Genomic DNA, 19,375 nt, shown 5'->3' with positions numbered 1-19,375 from the left:
TCTTTTTCCTGAGGAGACTGAAGAAGTTATAGAGAGCACTATAGAGAGCATTCTGACTGGTTGTATCACAGTGTGGTATGGGAGCTGCACAGACCGGGACCGCAAGGCCCTACGAAGTGTGGTCCGTTCTGCTGAGTTCATCATCGGCAGGAAGCTCCCAGCCCTACAGGACACCTACCACACACGTTGCCTAAGGAAAGCCGGCAGGATTCTAAGAGACTGTTCCCACCCATCCTTCAGTCTCTTTACCCCGTTGCCTTCTGGCAGGCGTTACCGCAGCATCCGGTCGCGCACACGCAGACTGGACAACAGTTTCTACCCAAGGGTCATCAGGCTTCTCAATGGACACTGATATGGACATTTTTACTGCACACTAGTCACTTATACACTGTCACTTTCAGCTACTGGTTGCTCTTCAGTAACATTGCACTACTGTACCTCGCCACCAGGCTCCTGTTTTGTCATTGACATAGTCACTGATCTGCAAATTTGCACTATTGCACTGTACTCCACTTAGGTTAGATAGGTTATAGGGCTGAAACAGGTTTTTTTTGTGCATTAGGGTTAGTATAGCGTACTATTTATTGTTATCTGTAATTTTTGAAGTTTTTGTGTTAGGGTTAGTATAGTCGTTTATTTATTGCTATCTGTATATTCAGGAAGTTCACTTATCTAAGCTCAGCATAGATGTAAATTTGTTCCGTGTACTTATATGTTATGTTATGTCAGGTGCTTGCGTTGTCTTGTCTTAAGAATTTCAGTGCCCAGTCTAACCTTGTGTTGTTCTGTGCATCTGACAAATAAAAGACTTGAACTTGAACTGTTGTATCATGTAAATGTCTGATACTTTATTAACATTTATATATTACATTAAGTTATAACACTAGGCAGTAGGGCTGGGCGGTATGACCGTACACCGTGCAACGGTAGAAATTTGTCTACCGGGAGAGATTTGGCTATACCGTAACCGTTTCAACCACGGTATACTTTCTTTTTTTCTGGTTGTTGTATTGTATATACGCCATCATATAAATCGCATTCTTGCGATATTTAGAATTGTAGTTTAACTTTTAATTTATTTGCTATTTTTGTTTGACCTTGAGGCACATTTGCGTTGGTAGGACGACATTTTCGATGTGGAGTGTATTTTGTCTAAGCGGACCACATTAATGCCGATGCTAATTAATTATATATTTGATGACCCATTCTGCAGGTAACCAATTCGATTTGTTGTTCAAGTTTTATGTTTCGTGCTGTAAAATTATTGTTGTAAATTACACTGGTGGTGTTGCTAGCATTCTTGATCTAGGATGACTAGTGAAGGCTAACTAGGCTACTTACTAACTGAGAGTGAGGTCATGCCGGGAAATATCAAACTGAGGCTCTAACGTTTCGACCGAGCATTAACAAGGTTGATACGCCGAAACCGAAGTTAGATATGGATAGTAAAACTCAGACTGATCGCTTTCGCTCATTTTGACATTTTCGTCGGAGGGCATTACGGATCCGTATTGAGCTGTGAGTAGGTCACCACGCGGATGGCATGACTGTGCATCGTAGGCCTACTCGTTGCCTTCAAATAATAACGTCTTGTTTTACATATTTACAGAACAATTACTATACCGTGATACAGGGTCGGACTGGGACTGAAAAACAGCCCGGGACTTTGAAACACAGACCAGTCCTCCACTTTCTCCCTCACTTTCTTTTTCCATACTTGTCTGTTTCTGCATCTGCTATTTGATGTTGCAAAAGAACAATAATCAGTTGACTATATTCAATAATGACAATCAATTCAATAAACTAATTTCCATATAATACCCCTGTTAACAGACTGACTCTTGTGTACAGTTTTAGTGCTGCACCAGTCATAGTCTCTCCACTGGACCCTGTCACCACAGCAGCCTCCATCTCTTTCCCTGTGTCACCTGTGCCTGCTTTAATTGACAGAACAATTAATGGCTGGGTTTCCCAGATTCATTAAGAAGCTCTTAACGCTAAGAGCTTCTTAAGAACGTTCTAAGAGCGTTCTAGAGCTCTTTTCGAACGTTCTTAAGAATCTCTGCTTCTTAGCATTAAGAGCTTCTTAACAAATCTGGGAAACCCGGCCATTAAGGGTAGCTCCTTTAAACACCGGCTATATAGGTGGCTTTTACTACGCTGTGTTTACCTTAAAAAGCGGCCGGCCGGAAGTAGTTACATCTGTTTTGTAGAACCCGGAAGAATGTTGCGCATAACCCCTATTACAGCAGCTTACAGCGACTTGCACCTGGCATGTCTGGTAGGGATGGGCGAACGATGCCTTGTGAAGCTTTGGTGGTTTCTTCCGGATTGTGCCGGCCCAAAGAGCCGAACTATCGGCGCATTGAAAATGAACAGCGTCATCTAGCAGCCGCTTAAACTGGCTGAATGAGGCGTAGTGGTTGTCTCCGACGGTAGACTACCCTACGTTATTCAATATTTAATTAAGGCTACATGTGTTCATTTTGATCTGATATTAGTTCTCACACATTAAAATGTTGTGATACATCCGTAGGCCTTTAGAATTATGTCATTTTCTCACAGTAAAAGTTAAAGAACATCGTATGAGGGTCCCTGCATTGTGGCGCGTACTCAGGATTCCAGCATCGATGCGTCAGTGCCATACGTCCCATCCCTAATGTCTGGTACAGCCGCATCTTCGGGCTGCAAACTTTCCGTCTTTTGACGGGGTAAACATGTATTCTATACTTCTACATTGTGCAGCATTTGCTTGCTGTGCCCGTTGTTTTTCTCCTTTTCTTTTCCTTTCCATTTCTTTGCTAAAGAAACAACGATGTTAGCTAAAATAGCTTCAACGAATTGGCTGTACCCGGAAAACGATAGATTTTTGACCAATCGTGATCTGTAAAATGGACGGACAAGTGCACCGTTCAAGTTTACACAGGGGAAATGCCCACCCCCACCCTTTGGATTTTGGATCGCTCCAGTTAAACAGTTGAATGGTATTAAGGCCGTCCTCAAAGTGAGCGTTAACTATTAGGATTTTTTTTCTTAAATAGTGCCGTGGCCGTAGCGGCCGTTGGCGGCCAGTCCCTAACCGCAACCTCCTAGCAACGTAATTTTCTGACGTTGCCAGTCCGTAACCGCGACGTCGTCGCAACGTTATTTTCCGACGTTGCCAGTCGGTAACCGCGACCTCCTAGCAACGTTGTTTTGGGACTGACATGGACCTTTTTTTCACTTTTACAGGTCATGCAGAGGCCTGCTCAACAGAGTGCAACAGAGCATAATGAGAGCAACAAGCGAGGATGCTGAGTGTAACAGAGGATGCAATAGAGAATGCTGAGGGCAACACAGACCCCTTGCTAGACTACCCCTCTCTACCTGGACAGCTTCACTTCAGCGTGCCCCCAAGACAGCTTCATCCAGCTGGCCTGCCCTGCCTGCCTGCCCCTGCCTTGATATCTCAGAAGATCACAGAATTACAGCTGTTTAAACTTCAGCCAAATCTTATTAAGCTTGCCACAGAACAAATAGCTTGCTTTTCTATACAGTAACTGACCACAATGGTTCTCAACACTGAGAATAGCTCAGTAGGCTAAGACAGTGTACTGCAAGGAGCAAGGTCACAGGTTCAAATCCAGCCGCAGTCTTTTGGCCAGTCATAATTTTGATTATCTGATATACCATGTTAAATTTAACCTTGAAATGTAAACCGTTTCTTAACCTTTGTCTCAAAGCTGACCAAAGCTAATACTCAAATCACAGTTGGAGCACAGCTCGATAAACAGCGTCAGCGCCCCTTGGGTACCCATGCATGCAGTGCAGTATGTCAAATAGGCAAAGACTTGTGTTGTTTTTGGACTACCCCTAAACGTCATGTGGCCACCGCAGCATTACTCCTTTGGCATGACCTGTGCTGGTAGAGAGGGAAACAGCATGGATGGAAGTTGTGTGTGGGCAGATGTGTCTTTGTATAGGGTGAAATGGAATATGAAATGCAATACAAAATGGCTGAAAGGGTTGTATTTAAGTAAATGTCCTCATTACCTAAATATCTTTGTGTCAATAAATACAATATCATTTTGACTGATGGTTTTCAAACCTTATTGGGTTTGAGATGACATCACTCTGAAGTACCATCAACAATTTCACCTTGGTATGTCAAAATATGATTGAATTTGAGTAGTTTAAACTTTGGCTGAATCTAACAACCCTTACCACAGAAGAAACAGCTTACTTTTTTATACAGTAACTGAACATGGCAATATTCAACACTGAGAATAGCTCAACAGACTGGGACAGTGACCTGCAAAGTATAAGGTTGTAGATTTGAATCCAGCTGCAGTCTTTTAGCCTGTCTTAAATTTGAATATCTGTTTAGTTAACAGGATGACATCATTATGAAATACCATGCGCAATTTCACGCAATTCCACTTAAAAATGTCAACCGTTTCTTAACCTTTGTCCCAAAGCTGACCAAAGCTAATATTGTCCCCTTTCTACTCATACATTCTCAACAGTTGGTGTGTAGCAGAGAGGATAGAGAGGCTGCCTTGTAACATAATGCTAATGAGTTCAAATCCCCATTCAGCCTATTGTAGTTGGCCCAACATGAAGTAGTTTAGCTCTCTTGTTGTCCAACTCTTGACCTTCTACAATGTAGACCTAAATTCTTATAATATTTTGCCATTTTGCGGAGGAACCCTCATCGCTGCTTGCAGCTATATTTTAAGGTCATTATTATCACGCTGATGTCTGTTAAAATGCTGAATTTCTGATTAGTTTGTTTTTAATTAGTTACCTGACAATAGAAAAACGGGTGAGTGTGTGTTTGCAATCGTGTCGGTCGAGTGTCGATGGGGTTTGCCTTTCAGGTGCCGCCGGGTTAAGTCTGGGCATGCTTCTGAACTTCATTCATTGAATCTAGCCAAGTTGAAGACAACAGGTGAGTGCGTGAAAACTATTTTTTTAGTAAATTAATTAATTAGAAAGCACTTAACCTAAAGGAAATATTTCGAAAGAGGAAATTCTGAATTTAAAGCCGAAATGTTCTTCTTTTTAAAAAGTTGTATTTTATAATGGTCGAAGCACAGTAGTATTATTTATCTATGCTGCGCTACCCTAAACTACTTGTCTGCACTTACACTTCCGTAGGCTACATATGCTAGGATATCAGAGCTCTAGTGCGAGAAGGCTATTTTACTCTTAATTGCCCCTGAAAATTGATAGTGCAAACTGGAAAAATAGTTTACGAGCACAGTGTCTGATTCAAGATTACAACCTACCGTTATCTATTTTCTTACACATTCCCACATAATGTGCGCGCCATCACCATAGTTTAGCCTACTATAAAGACATATCAAGTCAGAGAGAGAAAGGTGAACAACACCGGAAAAAAAGTTTCGGTAGGCATTTCTATAGGCTATTTATCTCTATGGCTGGGTTCAACTAATGAAGCCTCTTTACAAGGATTTTACTTGAGGCACCTAAGGGAATGATGAGAGCTACGTTAGTGAAGCTACAACGTCCACTGTAGCCGGTGGAGGGATAACATAAGGTGTGTTCGACTTCATACAGTGCCACAGCCGATGTCGAATGCACCTAGATTCAATGCAAAATTGCAAATCCATTTAACCCTAACTCTTACCAACAGGTAAGGGGGTTTTCGGCACTCTGCTTCGTGTCGTGCCTATCAACTCCCCTTACCTGTTCTAAAATCAGCGTAAACCACGGTCTCTTGGGGCTTATTGCTTTTCTAAAACTGTTACTATAAATATTTGATATGGTTTCATCAATAAAAACAATTAGAAACAAAATAGTTTAATAATAAACAGTCATTCTTCCGCTACTACAAAGTATAGTCAGAGAATGTCTAATATGGAGAGAACTCCCACTCTCGGGAAACTTCCGGGTTCTGAACTGGTTGCAGTTCCACTCAAGTTCCATATGAGGGCGCTAACGGTCGAGTGCAGAATGAATGGTGGTCTATGGAGCTATACCCCTCAAAATCCACTTTTCTCAGGATATAATTTTTTGTCTAGTAATTTGAATTCTGAAATCGAAAGGGGAGGCAAAAATAACACACACAACTGGGTGTTAGATTTTTTTTAAAGTCGCCTTTCTGTTCTAAAAAGCCTTTGAAAATGGCATTGACGTCATACACATCGTACGACCAGAGCTACTGCTTGACGGCAAGCTCTGGTTACTTCCACTTTACTCTCGAGGCATCGACAACACAGCTGACAGGTTAGGCTCTCCCTGTTAATACACATGCTAGAAAGAGTTTTGGATTGCTAATGTTGTTGCTAATGTTGCTAATGCTCTGACATTCTGGTTCTGCTTCGGATGCCATCAAGCGGGATCTCTGGTCGTAGTCAGTCCTTCACTAACAAATCAACATTCTTTAGCAGAATGCTAGTGTGTTATGGGCAACAACGACTTACCCCGTAAGAAATCGAAAGGACATAAGTACTCGTTCATTCAACTTTTGACCTGTAATCCATGTTGAACATGCAAAAACTATAATCAAATCTGAGATTTATCAACGACAATCAGGCGAAAGAGACAAATTTAGCCGTTTAGCTCCATAGACTCCCATTCATTTTGCACTCGACCGCGATCACTCCCGGTGGAACTCTGGTGGAACTGCAACAAAATTCGGTACAATGGGGCTTAATAGGGAGTGGGCAGGCTCTCCTTAAACAGGCTCTGCTCCCACTCTCGGGAAACTTCCGGGTTCTGAACTGGTTGCAGTTGCCCTCAAGTTCCATATGAGGGCGCTAACGATCGAGTGCAGAATGAATGGAGGTCTATGGAGCTATACCCCTCAAAATCCACTTTTCTCAGGATACATTTTTTTGTCTAGTAATTTGAATTCTGAAATCGAAAGGGGAGGCAAAAAAAATACACACTGCGGGGTGTTGGATTTTTTTAAAGTCGCCTTTCTGTTCTAAAAAAGCCTTTGAAAATGGCATTGACGTCATACACAATGTACAACCAGAGCTACTGCTTGACGGCAAACTCTGGTTACTTCCACATTATTTCTTTTTTTTTTTTATTTTTTTTTTATTATTATGCAAGAAAAAATACAACAAATAATTAGCCACTTACATAACAAAGAAGATATAAAAATAAATGCCAGATAATGCATAATTAAGTCAAAGTAAGTTATATTTCTTCAGGATAGCACATGTTTTCCCTGCCTTTGTATTTAAAATGTTGCATAAAGACATAGTGTACATGTTAAAGTCATTAATAAAGTGTGTGAAATTTGGCTTTGACAATCACCTCTTACATTTATGAATATGAAATTTACCCATCAAAATCAGTAGTTGGATAAAATAAATACAATCCGAATCAACATCTGGATTCATAAAATAAAAAATAATATCAAAGCTATTAATTGTTATTACATGACCTGTTATGTTATGAATATGACGAACCAAAGCAGACCAAAAGGATGTAGTATAAATACAATTGCAAAACAAATGAATGATAGTTTCATCCTCAGTAGCACAAAAAAACACATTTAGGATCAATATTCAGTTTAAATCTCTTATTCAAAAGGTTGTCACTGGATATATCTTGTGTACAATTTTAAAGGACACTTCTTTAACTTTGTTGTTAATGCAAAATTTGTTAGAAATCTTCCAAACTTTCGACCAGTCTATATCTTCAAAAACAGAAGCCCAATAAAATCTTGAATTCGAAAGGGATGATGCACACACTAAATTCCGAATATATTTATCACAACACCTTTCTTTCATAATATTAAACTTACCTAAAAATATGTCAGATGTGGCATACGTGGAGTATTGTGTAGGTGAAACATTTCTGAGAAGCGCTAAAACACCAAGTGGTATCGCATCAAACACAATAGCATATTCTTTAGGAGTTACAGGTAATTTGAATTTGTCCAGAAAATCTTTATAAGAAAGTAATATGTTATTGGCATCTAACAGTTGAAAAACATAAATGATATTGTTATCAAACCAGTTGGGTAAAAATAAGGATTTTTTTTTTGTATTTAATATCCTTATTATTCCAAATCATATATTTGTGTGGTGAGAAGTTATGTTTGTAGGCCAGAGACCAAGCCAACAGTGCTTGTTTATGAAAGTTGGATAGTTTAATGGGGATTTTAGTAGTATCAAAGTTACATTTCAAAAGGAATTTCAGACCACCAATTGTTTTAAATATACATTTTGGGAAGATGTGCCATATGCTGTTTTGATTCTTAAGTTATCTAATGATCCAATTTATTTTAAAAGTATTATTTAGCGTATTCATATCTAAGACAGCTAAGCCACCTTTTTCAATAGTGTTTCTTATAACTGCTTTACTGAGGTAATGTGTTTTATTTCTCCATACAAAGTTATACAGTAACTTGTCAATTTCCTTAATGATTGTTTGAGGCATATCTAGAGAAAGTGAAACGTAGACAGATCTTGAGATACCTTCAGCTTTTGACAATAACACTCTACCATACAATGACAAGTCTCTTAACAACCATAGATTAAATCTTTTCTTAATTTTTTCTATCTTACAATCAAAATTTAAATGGCATCTTTGTTTCTCATCCTTACATATGTTAACCCCCAAATATGTGACCTCTGTTTTGACAGGAATGTTTGCTATCTGTAAATGATTGCATTCTTTAATTGGGAATAGTGCCGATTTATTAACATTCATAACCAGACCAGATGCAGCAGAGAATTCCTCAACACATTCAATAGCCTTAGTAATCTCTTCCTCACAACTATGAATAACGCAGTGTCATCTGCCAATTGACACAGTTTCAGTTCCTTATCGCTAAATTTTATACCGACACTTCCACATTATTTCTCTCGAGGCATCGACAACACAGCTGACAGGTTAGGCTCTCCCTGTCAATACACATGCTAGAAATAGTTTTGGCTTGCTAATGTTGTTGCTAATGTTGCTAATGCTCTGACATTCTGGTTTTCCTTCGGATGCCATCAAACGGGATCTTTGGTCGTAGTCAGTCCTTCACTAACCAATCAGCATTCGTTAGCAGAATGCTACGGTGTTATGGGCCACAACGACTTACCATGTAAGAAATCGAAAGGACATAAGTACTCGTTCATTCAACTTTTGACCTGTAATCTATGTTGAACATGCAAAAACTACAATCAAATCTGAGATTTATCAACAACAATCAGGCGAAAGAGACAAATTTAGCCGTTTAGCTCCATAGACTCCAATTCATTTTGCACTCGACCGCGATCACTCCCAGTGGAACTCTGGTGGAACTGCAGCCAAATTAGGTACAATGGGGCTTAATAGGGAGTGGGCAGGCTCTCCTTAAACAGGCTCTGGGATAGTTCCTACATAAATCGTTGCCACGCAACAGCCAGATGGACACCTTTGCCGTCTTTTTCAATTAGAAATATTCGATGCGCAGTAATTTGGAATGTTAAAGAATGTTATGAGGACAACCTGTGAGGTTATGCTGTATTTTACAACGGCATGGAATGCAATATAGCCAATCACAATCAACGATGGGAACAACCAGTTTTAAAATCAAAATGTTGCCATGGCTAGAGTTCAATAATAACGTGATGTTCTGCATATTGTTTCATTTTAGTGGTGTGCTGTTTACAGATGTGTCCCACACGCACACACTAACACACAAAGTGTAGCCTACATATGTAGGCCTATGGAATAAATTGTTTGTTAATAAAAAAAATTCAGGTGTTCCAAAATGTATTTGTGCTCCTAAATTTTTTCATTTAAGAATGCATGTAGCCTACTCCATGGGGGGGGAACGTTTCCATAGAGCCCTGGTAGCCTACTGCAACTCTTATCTTCGATTGTTTTAATAGGCCTAGATATCTTAACTATGGCACGCACAATACCTGTGGAGGAAGAGGAGATCAGAAGTCAGGGCGGGTAAGTACATTTGTCAACTTGACATTTCCCGGAAGCTGTATTAATCATTGTGTATTAATCATCATATTATGTTTTGTCTGTCTTATAGCTGTACACAGGAGTCATCTAAATACAGTCATGCGACTGCCAGCACCAGGGATGATAGCTCTGTAGTTTATGAAAATAATAGTTATAAGATGGCAGAGCAAGGGGGAGTAAAGAATGCGGAAATTTGTGGAAATATAGTGGAAATAATTACTTTAAGGGGTCTGGAAGTTGAGGTTAGGAGTGAAAATGATGGAGAGGGAAGAGGCACAGGGGATAAGGAGGAGAATGGGATATCAGAAAGGAAAGAGGAGACAGCAAAGGGCATAGTCACTCAACTTAAAATTGGAGGGAGAAGAAAGATGGTGGATGGTGGTGCTGAGGTGGCAGGGTCTACAAAGGAGGAAGAGGACAGCGGTAAGAGTGTTGATGACAAAAGAAAGGATGAAGAGGAAAAGGAGGAAGGGGTTGTTCCGGTAAGAAAGGTTGCAGAAATTGAGATGGTAGTTGAGGGACAGAATGAGGATGTTACTCAGGAGAAACTACCCCCAAAGAAAGCTTCACCCAAGAGAAAGCGTCGAAGGAGACCCAGACGGCAAGCTAAGCCCCAGCATGGAGCAATGATGAACTCAGGAGTCTTTCCACTATGTTAGTTTGGATTCCATGGTAGTTATTATAAAGCGTCATAGCTACATGACATTTTGATTTCCCTTTGATGTATTTTGTTTCTGCAGTGTTGTTGTTCACTTCCATCTGCATGCCGGTCATTCAGTGCAAGCCAATAATGGAAAGACATGGTCAGTATCCCTTTTTTTGTGGCCAGATTCAACCTGCAAATTATTGAATATATATGTTTTCTCCTTTCGTTCTTTGTATTTCAAAGTATAGATGTGTTCTGTATTTATGCAACTCTGATTTCTGTAAAGTGTCTGTTACCTTCCGTTGTAAATAATTCCAGTACTGGATCATAGTCATTTTCAAAATTATTTAAATTCATGTGTCTGTAGCAGCAACTGGCCAACTGAATCTCAGCTGCGCAATCTTCAATAACACCGACTGCATTGCCCTGAGTGCCATGTATTGCGATAACATTCAAATCTGGACTAAGAAGGTGCAGATGCAAAACTGCAGTTTGAATCACCTGGAGCATGGCCTGCCATGCCAGGATGGTGGTCGGGTCATCGTTCGTCTTGATGAGGGGTGCCAAAAGGTCGACATGGAAGGATGTGGGGATCGTATTGACTATGATGAGACAGGTACTGTTTGGACTTTGAAATAGATTCTCAATGCAGCAGAATATGGCATTACTTCATGATGTGTTCATGAGGAAATATTTCTTATTTAGTGTGCCCAAGATTCGAGGAGGCTCAGGACAAAGTTCAGAATGGTAAGTTATAGTTGTGTAATCATTCATTAATACCTATAAATTGCACCAATTTATAGCACCTAAACATATGTGTATTAAAATACATTTGGATTTAAATGACCTGCTATCTATCACGACAAAGATGATCAACACCTCCTTAATACTACATTCATTCAACCATCTGATGAGAAGACCATCATGATTTCTGGGGTGGTTTGTGGTAAGTAGGATTCACTTTTGCCCTTAATCTCAGCTGTTTGCATTATACAGTTCTGTTATAAAATAAAATTGCAGGCACTTTTGGTTCTGAAAAGTCCTGACTCTGCATCTATGCTCTTCTTCAACAGAGCTTTCGTTATTAGCTGTGTTTCCTATAATGCTGGCTTGCTTATGTTCTTTTGCTTCTAGTTCTAGCTTTTTATCAAGCCTCTTATTTACAGTTTTCCAACATGTGTAATTTGGTCCCCACAGGCATCCTTGGTGTCCTTGGTCTAATTGGTGGGGCATCTGTGACCTACTGGTTGGTGATGAGGTATGTTTTTTTCAATTCTTTGTTTTCCAACATGCATGAGTATGTTTGCGTGTTTATTTAAGACTTACAACGAAACTCTCTGTTGTTGCAGACGAAACTCAAAAGGGAAAGTGAGAACATTATTGATCAAGTCACATTATACTTTTTTCATTGGTGGATATACAGCATGTTATGTATTCTGATCCCATGTGGTGTTGCTGCAGAGAGACTGAAGGGATTGAGTTCACAGACATTGGCAACGGACATTTGAACAGCGGGACAATTGAGAGGTTGGTGAAAAAACAAAATGAGAAATTATATTCACAAACGTTTAATTATTATTCAGATTTTGAAACATCCATTGTGGTCCATTCAGTGGCGAGACAGATGTAAAGGATGGGGATGATGGGACGGCCTGCAGCAATCTTCTCCTACAGGACAGGCTAGGACAGTGAATGTCTAAGTCACCTCATCTTTGTACTCATCCATGTAAAGCGAAGAGGTCTGTCCATAAACCACAGATCACTTAACAATAATTAAAGATAATGATAACTTTATAACTTTTATACTGTTTGGAATGCGCTGAATATAATAAACAATGTTTGATGTATATCCTGCTATATTAAGCTCTTGAGAACCTACCCCATGGTCATGTCCAGGCGAGAAATATGCCTATATATGAATTATGTTGCTTGTATCATTGATAAACGGACATTTTGCTGTTTGCTTATGCCTGCATAGCCATAAGTCAGTTCTTTGTAAGGTGCGTCTAGGAAATTCCTGTGACACTACTGTAGTGTGGGTCAGAGTTCACAATATTACCAAAGTGTACTATTGAAACATCTAAGGCTCAAAACGAAAGTTTTTCATGACTTATCTGCAGTATGTTGCATTCCCGAAGTGAAAGGCATATTTTAGTTATATTTGGAAAAGGGGTAACAGAACTTTTGTTTGTTGCCTTTTTTATCTCTTCATTAACACAAACACCTACTGTTATTTCTTTCAATAAATAATGTTATATTTGTGAGAGAATTTTCATTTTGAAAATGTATTTTTATTTTGTCCGTTTTATGTTTAGTCACTTTCACGGCTGCTGAAGTGTGTGGGTATTTCTCCAAGTATAACCATTAGCTAAGTGGGCAATGTGTGGTAAGTGCTGTATTTGTACCATACAACTCACCAAAAAATCACAAATGAAGCAAATAAAGCAAACTTGTCTATTAGCCTTCTGTGTGTTGCTAGTTGAAGACGAGGGGGGGGGGGGGGGGGGGGGGGGGGGGGGGGGGGGGGGGGGGCAGGGCATTCTCATTGAGTCTCCCTTTTCTGGAACAGACTTCATGTTCCAATCTAGGGGGCTGGAGCCGTCTTAGTGTTTAGGGTGACCATCAAAACCCCTTTTTTCGTAGTCATTCTTAAGACTGAACTGCTGCACTAGTTCACACTTAACCGGTGGGGACCTGACACTATTAACATAACTATAATTTGTCCCTTTGCACTTTCTAATCCTGCTCTCATCTCTCTCTCTCTCTTTTAGTATGCAATTCATTCATCAGAAAGGAACCTCAAGTTCATCCCATTGTAAGGGCACCTATATTGCACCACATCACATTTTATCCACAGGCGGTGTGCCATGTTTTCTCACCGGTAGGAGTACCCTATAGCACTCCATCACATTTTCTGTACTGGAAAGGGCACCCTTTGTGACACTGTCATCAAGGGGTAGCATAAAGGGCAGTTCATAACAGCAGCCTTTTCCACTGGAAGGGCACCCAGAGGGGACTTCATCACGTTTTCTTGCACACTGGGCCACCGTAGAGGGCCCTTTGTCATGCCCCAAGAGTCTATTACTGCACACACACACTCAAACACATAGCATCCTGAAATTATAGTTTAGATTCCGTACTGTCAAGTCAACTGATGTAAGTGATAATGAGGTAAGGCTTTCATTATAGAATTGAGATTATTTTAATGATGTTCTACATCTACCTTTTCTCCTTGTAAAGGTACAAGGTTTGTAAGTGTCACGAAATTGCCAGTTAAACATGTCAATGAATAGAAATGTATGTTATTCAACATGAAAAAAACACAGAAAATATTTAAAACAGACAAAGTAAAAAACACTAACAAATTTTGTATGTAAAAATGGTTAATACAGACTATTAGAATCTCAACGTTGTACAATAGAAACTATTGAAAGTGGACATATAAACAGGACACTGACAAGATTAATATATTCTTATACCTCCTGCTTTAACATTCACATTCACTTATTAAAGAATCATGACATTTAACGGATTTCTACAAGTCAATTTTGTTGATATCAACTCCAGATGTTGATCTTGCTCAGTGCTTAATGAACCTCTATACTTCAGCTTCGGAGAAAGACTTCTGGCTGCGACTGGTGATTCCTGAATTTGTAACAGTGTTTGAGCGAGACACTTACTCATTAAAGGCTCTATCCAGCACCTTCGGGATGGACTTGCAAACCTTGTCTTTGAAATCCTGACCCATGAACACATACAGCAGAGGATTCAAACAGCTGTTGAGAAAAACCAAGTCGATGGCTATTGGGATCCCGATGGTGGTCACATGGTCTAAAGTGTCAGTGGGAACGTGCCCCACACCAGTATGCCTGGTCTGCCCTCAGGGAGACGTCGGCTAATGCAGCCATGGTGCCTAGCAAATTGGCAAGGCACCTGGAGACCAAGCACCCGGCACACCAGAACAAAGACATTGAATATTTTAAAAGACTTAAAACACAGAATACCACACAGAGCGAACGTATGCTTTCTACCGTGCGCGTTGAGAAGGCACAAAAGGCTTGTTTTTTTTAGTTGACGAGTTGTTTGCTAAATTTTAAAAACCACACTTTAGCAGAGTCGCTCATATTACCAGCCTGCCAAAACATGGATGAGGTAATGCTAGGGCCAGATGCTGCAAAAGAAAAAATCCCCCTCTCTGATAACACGATCAAACGTCGCATTGATGATATGTCGGAGGACATGGAATCTGTATACTGAATGAGAAACTACGGCTAAGGTGGAAATTGGTGCTTCAAATAGACGAGTCCCCTGATGCTAGTGGCCTTTGCCAGCTGATCGTTAACGTGAGATACGTGGATGAGGACAATGGACACATTTCCAGATAACTTTTTAGTTGGCAAAGAACTGGACAACAATGCTACCATTACATTACATTATATTTATGCATTCAGACGTGTTTATCCAAAGCGACTTCCAAAATAGAGTTTTACAAAAGTGCATAGGTCACTGATCATAACAACGAGATAGTCCCAAGCATTGCGGGTAGCCAAAACATGAAGCATACATTGTGAAAACGAAATAAGTCCCAAAGGGAAGAACCATAGGAGCATGTAGTTGAACAAGTTACATGTTGCATTGAACAAGTTACCGGAGATGAGATATTCAGGGTGACAGTGATATAGTTGTGACAGGGACAGACGTTGTCTGTTCATATTCTGTTCACTATTTATTCAAAAGTTCTATTAAATGAGTTGAATTAAAGAGAGTGGTTCATTTGAATATAACAAAAATGAGATAAACCCCACTTTCTCAATGTGATGCCTATAATTCTGTAAAAGCAATTATAGCCTATTCAACATATCACAAGGTTAAATCAAATGGCATAAAGTACAAATATGACACAAAGGAGGTTGAGAGTAAAAAGTAAAAAACAGGGGTGCCGTGGATGGAGAGAGATATGTTTAGGGGTGCCGTGAACCAGAAAAGTTAGGGAACCACTGCTAGTACAACCACATAGCAATCCATTTTAGTTTATACATCAGTATATATTTTAAACCTTGTGTAATATCAGACAAGGTAACATGATAAAGATACACACAATCGTAGCCTTTATGTCTTTCCTCTAATGACTTTATGACTGAATGCAAGTGATTCAACAGTAGGGTATTTAAATTAAATAATCTGACAATGCAGAAAATACTCCAAAAACGAACCCTGTTATTTTCTACATTTAAAAAGCATACCTTGGTCAGGGTGTATTCCAGTCAGAGCAGGAGAGCGAAGAAGATGTGTCAATGGTGCAAAACCTAGATTGAGACAGAAGTCGGACCGCAGACTTTCTAGTACCTCCTCGAAGTAGATGATGTCATAGACTCTCAAGAAAAGAAAAAAACACCAAGTAGCTTGAAGAAGGCCACAGGTAGCCTAATTTACCGCTTTGGACTTCATGCTATTAGGCTACTTAAGATTGCATGATGAAAAAACAGATTAGCATCAGCAATTACTTTTTTTTTGTGACCATCATGGTTCGAGAAGTAAAGGGTAAAGATAGTTTTCCAAAGCAGCCAAATATCAAATGATTGCCTCTTGCTCCATTAGACCAATGTTTTCTCATACAGAACATGATCCTACACGTGCACATTGAAAACACCGGTGATCTTGTTCTACTTTTGATATTGTGAAATGAAATTCTCATGAACGTTTGTCACATTAGAATCTGCCAGGGAACGTACACAAGTGAAATAAGGTGAGCACTACAGGAAAAATCTTGGGCCACCAACCCTGCCACCCCGCCTCAATAGAATGGCCTGAGAGTAATTACGCCAACCCAGTCTCATCCCAACTGGGGGATGGCTTTCCTTACTACAAGAGTGAGCTCATGTTTGTTTGAGGTCAAGTGTAATTGGCCTCTGTTGTCTGTTTGAATCAACATCTGGCAATTTTTTTCATGACTGTGTACCGCACAACATGAAATAAAAGTTAGAGCATATGTCAATAATTTTGTGTCGTCAGTTTGAAATGGCAAGGTTATTCCGATCACTTCTAGCCTGACGTTGTCATACTCATAATTCTAGTCAGAATATGAGTCTGATAACTCTCCGTTGGGCTGTGACTATGGGGCATGTTTCAACCAAATTCGTAAAACATATGCCTCTTCGCTCAATTGGATAGACCTACAACCAATCAGAGCAACGTAATTATGGAACGCCGAGTTGGTCACAAATAAATAAATAAATAAATAGGTAAATGAATAGATAAACACATACATACATAAATATGGTTGTGAAATAAACTCTGAAATAAAAAAAAGATGGCAATAAATATATAAATATAGCATTATATAATTATATAGCTGAATCCATTTACCGACATCAATAAATAAATACATTAATTTATTTCAAAATGACGTTTTTGTAAAGACAACATTTATTTATTTCATGGGACTTTTATTTCATAATGCCACATTTATTTATTTTTTGAGACTTTTACGCACCTCATTTATTTCCACGTGTATTTCCACACCACATTTATTTCTGTGCTGTATTTATTTCCGATCTCACATGCAAACGAGAGGGGCGTGGTTATCTTCAGAACAAGTGTTTAATCTCCACTCTGCCAGCACAGCGACCATCTCCTCCCTCCAACCCCACATAAGAACCTGGAGAGGCAGGAGACAGTCAGGTCCTGTCCAGAAACAACCCCTGACCTTTAACGTAAAGGTAAAGTTGTCACAACATGGCTGTGGGTCACAATGACCCGAAGACAGCATGAGGGTTACAAAACGAGTCAGTGCAGGTGGTTACCGAAAACGTTGCTTGTATTGGAAAGAAACAAGGTAATGATCATGCAGAGTAGTATGCATTTTTAGCTACTACATGCTAACTAGAAAAGCTAGCTTACATGACATTATTAGCTAGCGAGAATTAGAATCACATAACCTAGTAGAATCACATGACCCAAAGACAAACAAATCCAGCCATAAATCAAGCATGTACTGTACAATCATGTACTGTAACTATAATTTTTACATGCCTTGCGTGTAAGTTTCTACTAAGTTACTCAAATGTATGTGAATCTTTATAATTATCCATTGTCAATCAACAAAGAATACAAATAGGACACAGAAGTTGACTTTTTCATGAAAATATAGACAGGTCCCGAAGAAAGCCCCCCCGATATGTCCCCCACCACTTTTGGACCAGTGGTGCCACCTCTGCCACAACATGACCACCAGCATCAGGACAGGAACCATCTCTCTCTCAGACTGGGTCTCCGCTGGGCTGTAGAAGACTTCTGACTGGGGAGTGGCCTGAGGGCAGAAACCGCAGCTTCTGTAATTGATATCTCTTTTATTTCCTGTGTGACGCCTTACCACAACTCTTCCAGCTAATCGGCCATCATTGATGTGGTTCTGATAAGCAAGCTGTCACTAAAGTCCCCTTTCTCTGGAACAATCTACCAACCCATGTTGGAGAATCAGACAGTATTACAGTAATATTGAAGTCTAAAGATGTATATGTGAAGTTTGTACCGCAGGCGACAACCTGTTTAGGCCTGTTGTTTCCATGTGTGCGTCTTTGAAAGTGTGTGTTTGAGAAGTCTGAGTTGAGTGTGTGTGTGTGAGAGGGAGAGACTGTGTATTAGAGAGTGTCAGAGAGTGTGTTATGGAGAGTGTGTCTTAGTGAGAGTTTATGGGTTCTTAAGTGTGTGAGTGAGAGTGTGTTATGAGTGTGATAGTATGTTTCACTGACAGTGTGTGTGTGTGTGTGTGTGTGTGTGTGTGTGCGTGTAAGAAAGAGTAAAGGGAGAGTATCTTCCTTTCTCCTTTCTCCTCTCTCTCTCTCTCTCTCTCTCTCTCTCTCTCTCTCTCTCTCTCGCTCTCTCTCTCTCTCTCTCTCTCTCTTTTTCTCTCTCCCTCTGTCAGTCTCTCTCCCTTTCTTGCACTCTCTCAGTCTCTCCCTCTTTCTCTCCTTCTTTCTCTCTCTCTGTCTCCCTTTGTCCCTCACATATGTGTGGTGGAGGTGTCAGTGATATCCAGTGGTGGGGCAGTGCCTGTAATGCATATCATTTGTGTTAAGAATGTATTTTATGTTCTGTTGTGGAAAAAACATCACACCGTTGTAATTATGAGGATGGGTAATGATTATGGATTTATATGATTGAAAACGAACCTTTTAATCATCTTTTTAGCATATGCTATATTACTGAAAACCAGATGCAAAGCTGTTGACTATTATTGCCACTAAACGTAGAAGATATAAAGCCCAAAATGTAAAGATCTGGATTAAGGACTGAGTGCGAGAGAAGACTGGTGTATATGCTTCTTTCATAGAAAACTACAAGGCCCAGCTATCAGGAGGCATAGTTATGGCCCTATGCCCAGAACCTAGCAGCTGGTCTTCAAGCCAGAGAAGGCCTAAAAAAGTGCGAGAGTTTTCTATGTAAAAAAGGCACCTACAATCATAATGTATTCTGTGACCAGCACGTATTGTACCAATGGTAGAACCTCATAAAATAATTGGGAAAATATATACGGACGAAGGTCTGGAGAAACATTCTAGTCTGACCCCGGGATCTTGCTCACGTTTGTTGGAATCTCTGTCACTCTGACTTCCAATAAAACACTTTGCCTCACACTTTTCTGAGTTTCAGTGCTGTTTCTAACTTGAAAATTGATAAAAAACGTAGTACATATTATTCCACTTCAGTTCATTGGTCCCTGCCTTGCTGCTTCAAACTGTGTTCTGCCGATTCCAATTCGCAGAAGTAGGCCATAGGCTAATCGTGAAGGTGGGGCTCTGGTGGGGCTACTTC

At 39.9% G+C, this 19,375-nt stretch overlaps 1 protein-coding gene across 1 annotated transcript; it reads left to right on the top strand.

Annotated features, from left to right (window-relative positions):
- Positions 1–4,693: 4,693 nt before the first annotated feature.
- Positions 4,694–13,021, top strand: LOC124479565. The gene is made up of 11 exons (XM_047038353.1): positions 4,694–4,718; positions 4,860–4,930; positions 9,831–9,897; positions 9,986–10,569; positions 10,656–10,718; positions 10,929–11,177; positions 11,267–11,308; positions 11,430–11,507; positions 11,759–11,819; positions 12,023–12,088; positions 12,175–13,021. Exons 3-11 carry the CDS (start codon positions 9,848–9,850, stop codon positions 12,251–12,253), a joined length of 1,272 nt encoding a protein of 423 aa, XP_046894309.1. The 5' UTR covers positions 4,694–4,718; positions 4,860–4,930; positions 9,831–9,847; the 3' UTR covers positions 12,254–13,021.
- Positions 13,022–19,375: the final 6,354 nt, after the last annotated feature.

The sequence above is a fragment of the Hypomesus transpacificus genome, chromosome 2 (genome assembly GCF_021917145.1).
Source record: "Hypomesus transpacificus isolate Combined female chromosome 2, fHypTra1, whole genome shotgun sequence".
NCBI classification, from domain to species: Eukaryota; Metazoa; Chordata; class Actinopteri; order Osmeriformes; family Osmeridae; genus Hypomesus; species Hypomesus transpacificus.
This window is presented reverse-complemented; position numbering and strand designations above follow the sequence as displayed.

What these genes read in the sequence shown, in the direction of transcription:
- LOC124479565 (XM_047038353.1), top strand. Translation starts at nt 9,848, where the DNA reads ATGGCACGCACAATACCTGTGGAGGAAGAGGAGATCAGAAGTCAGGGC. An exon ending in GATTTCTGGGGTGGTTTGTG is followed by an intron (nt 11,508 to 11,758) that starts GTAAGTAGGATT and finishes TGGTCCCCACAG; the next exon opens with GCATCCTTGGTGTCCTTGGT. An exon ending in ACCTACTGGTTGGTGATGAG is followed by an intron (nt 11,820 to 12,022) that starts GTATGTTTTTTT and finishes GTGTTGCTGCAG; the next exon opens with AGAGACTGAAGGGATTGAGT.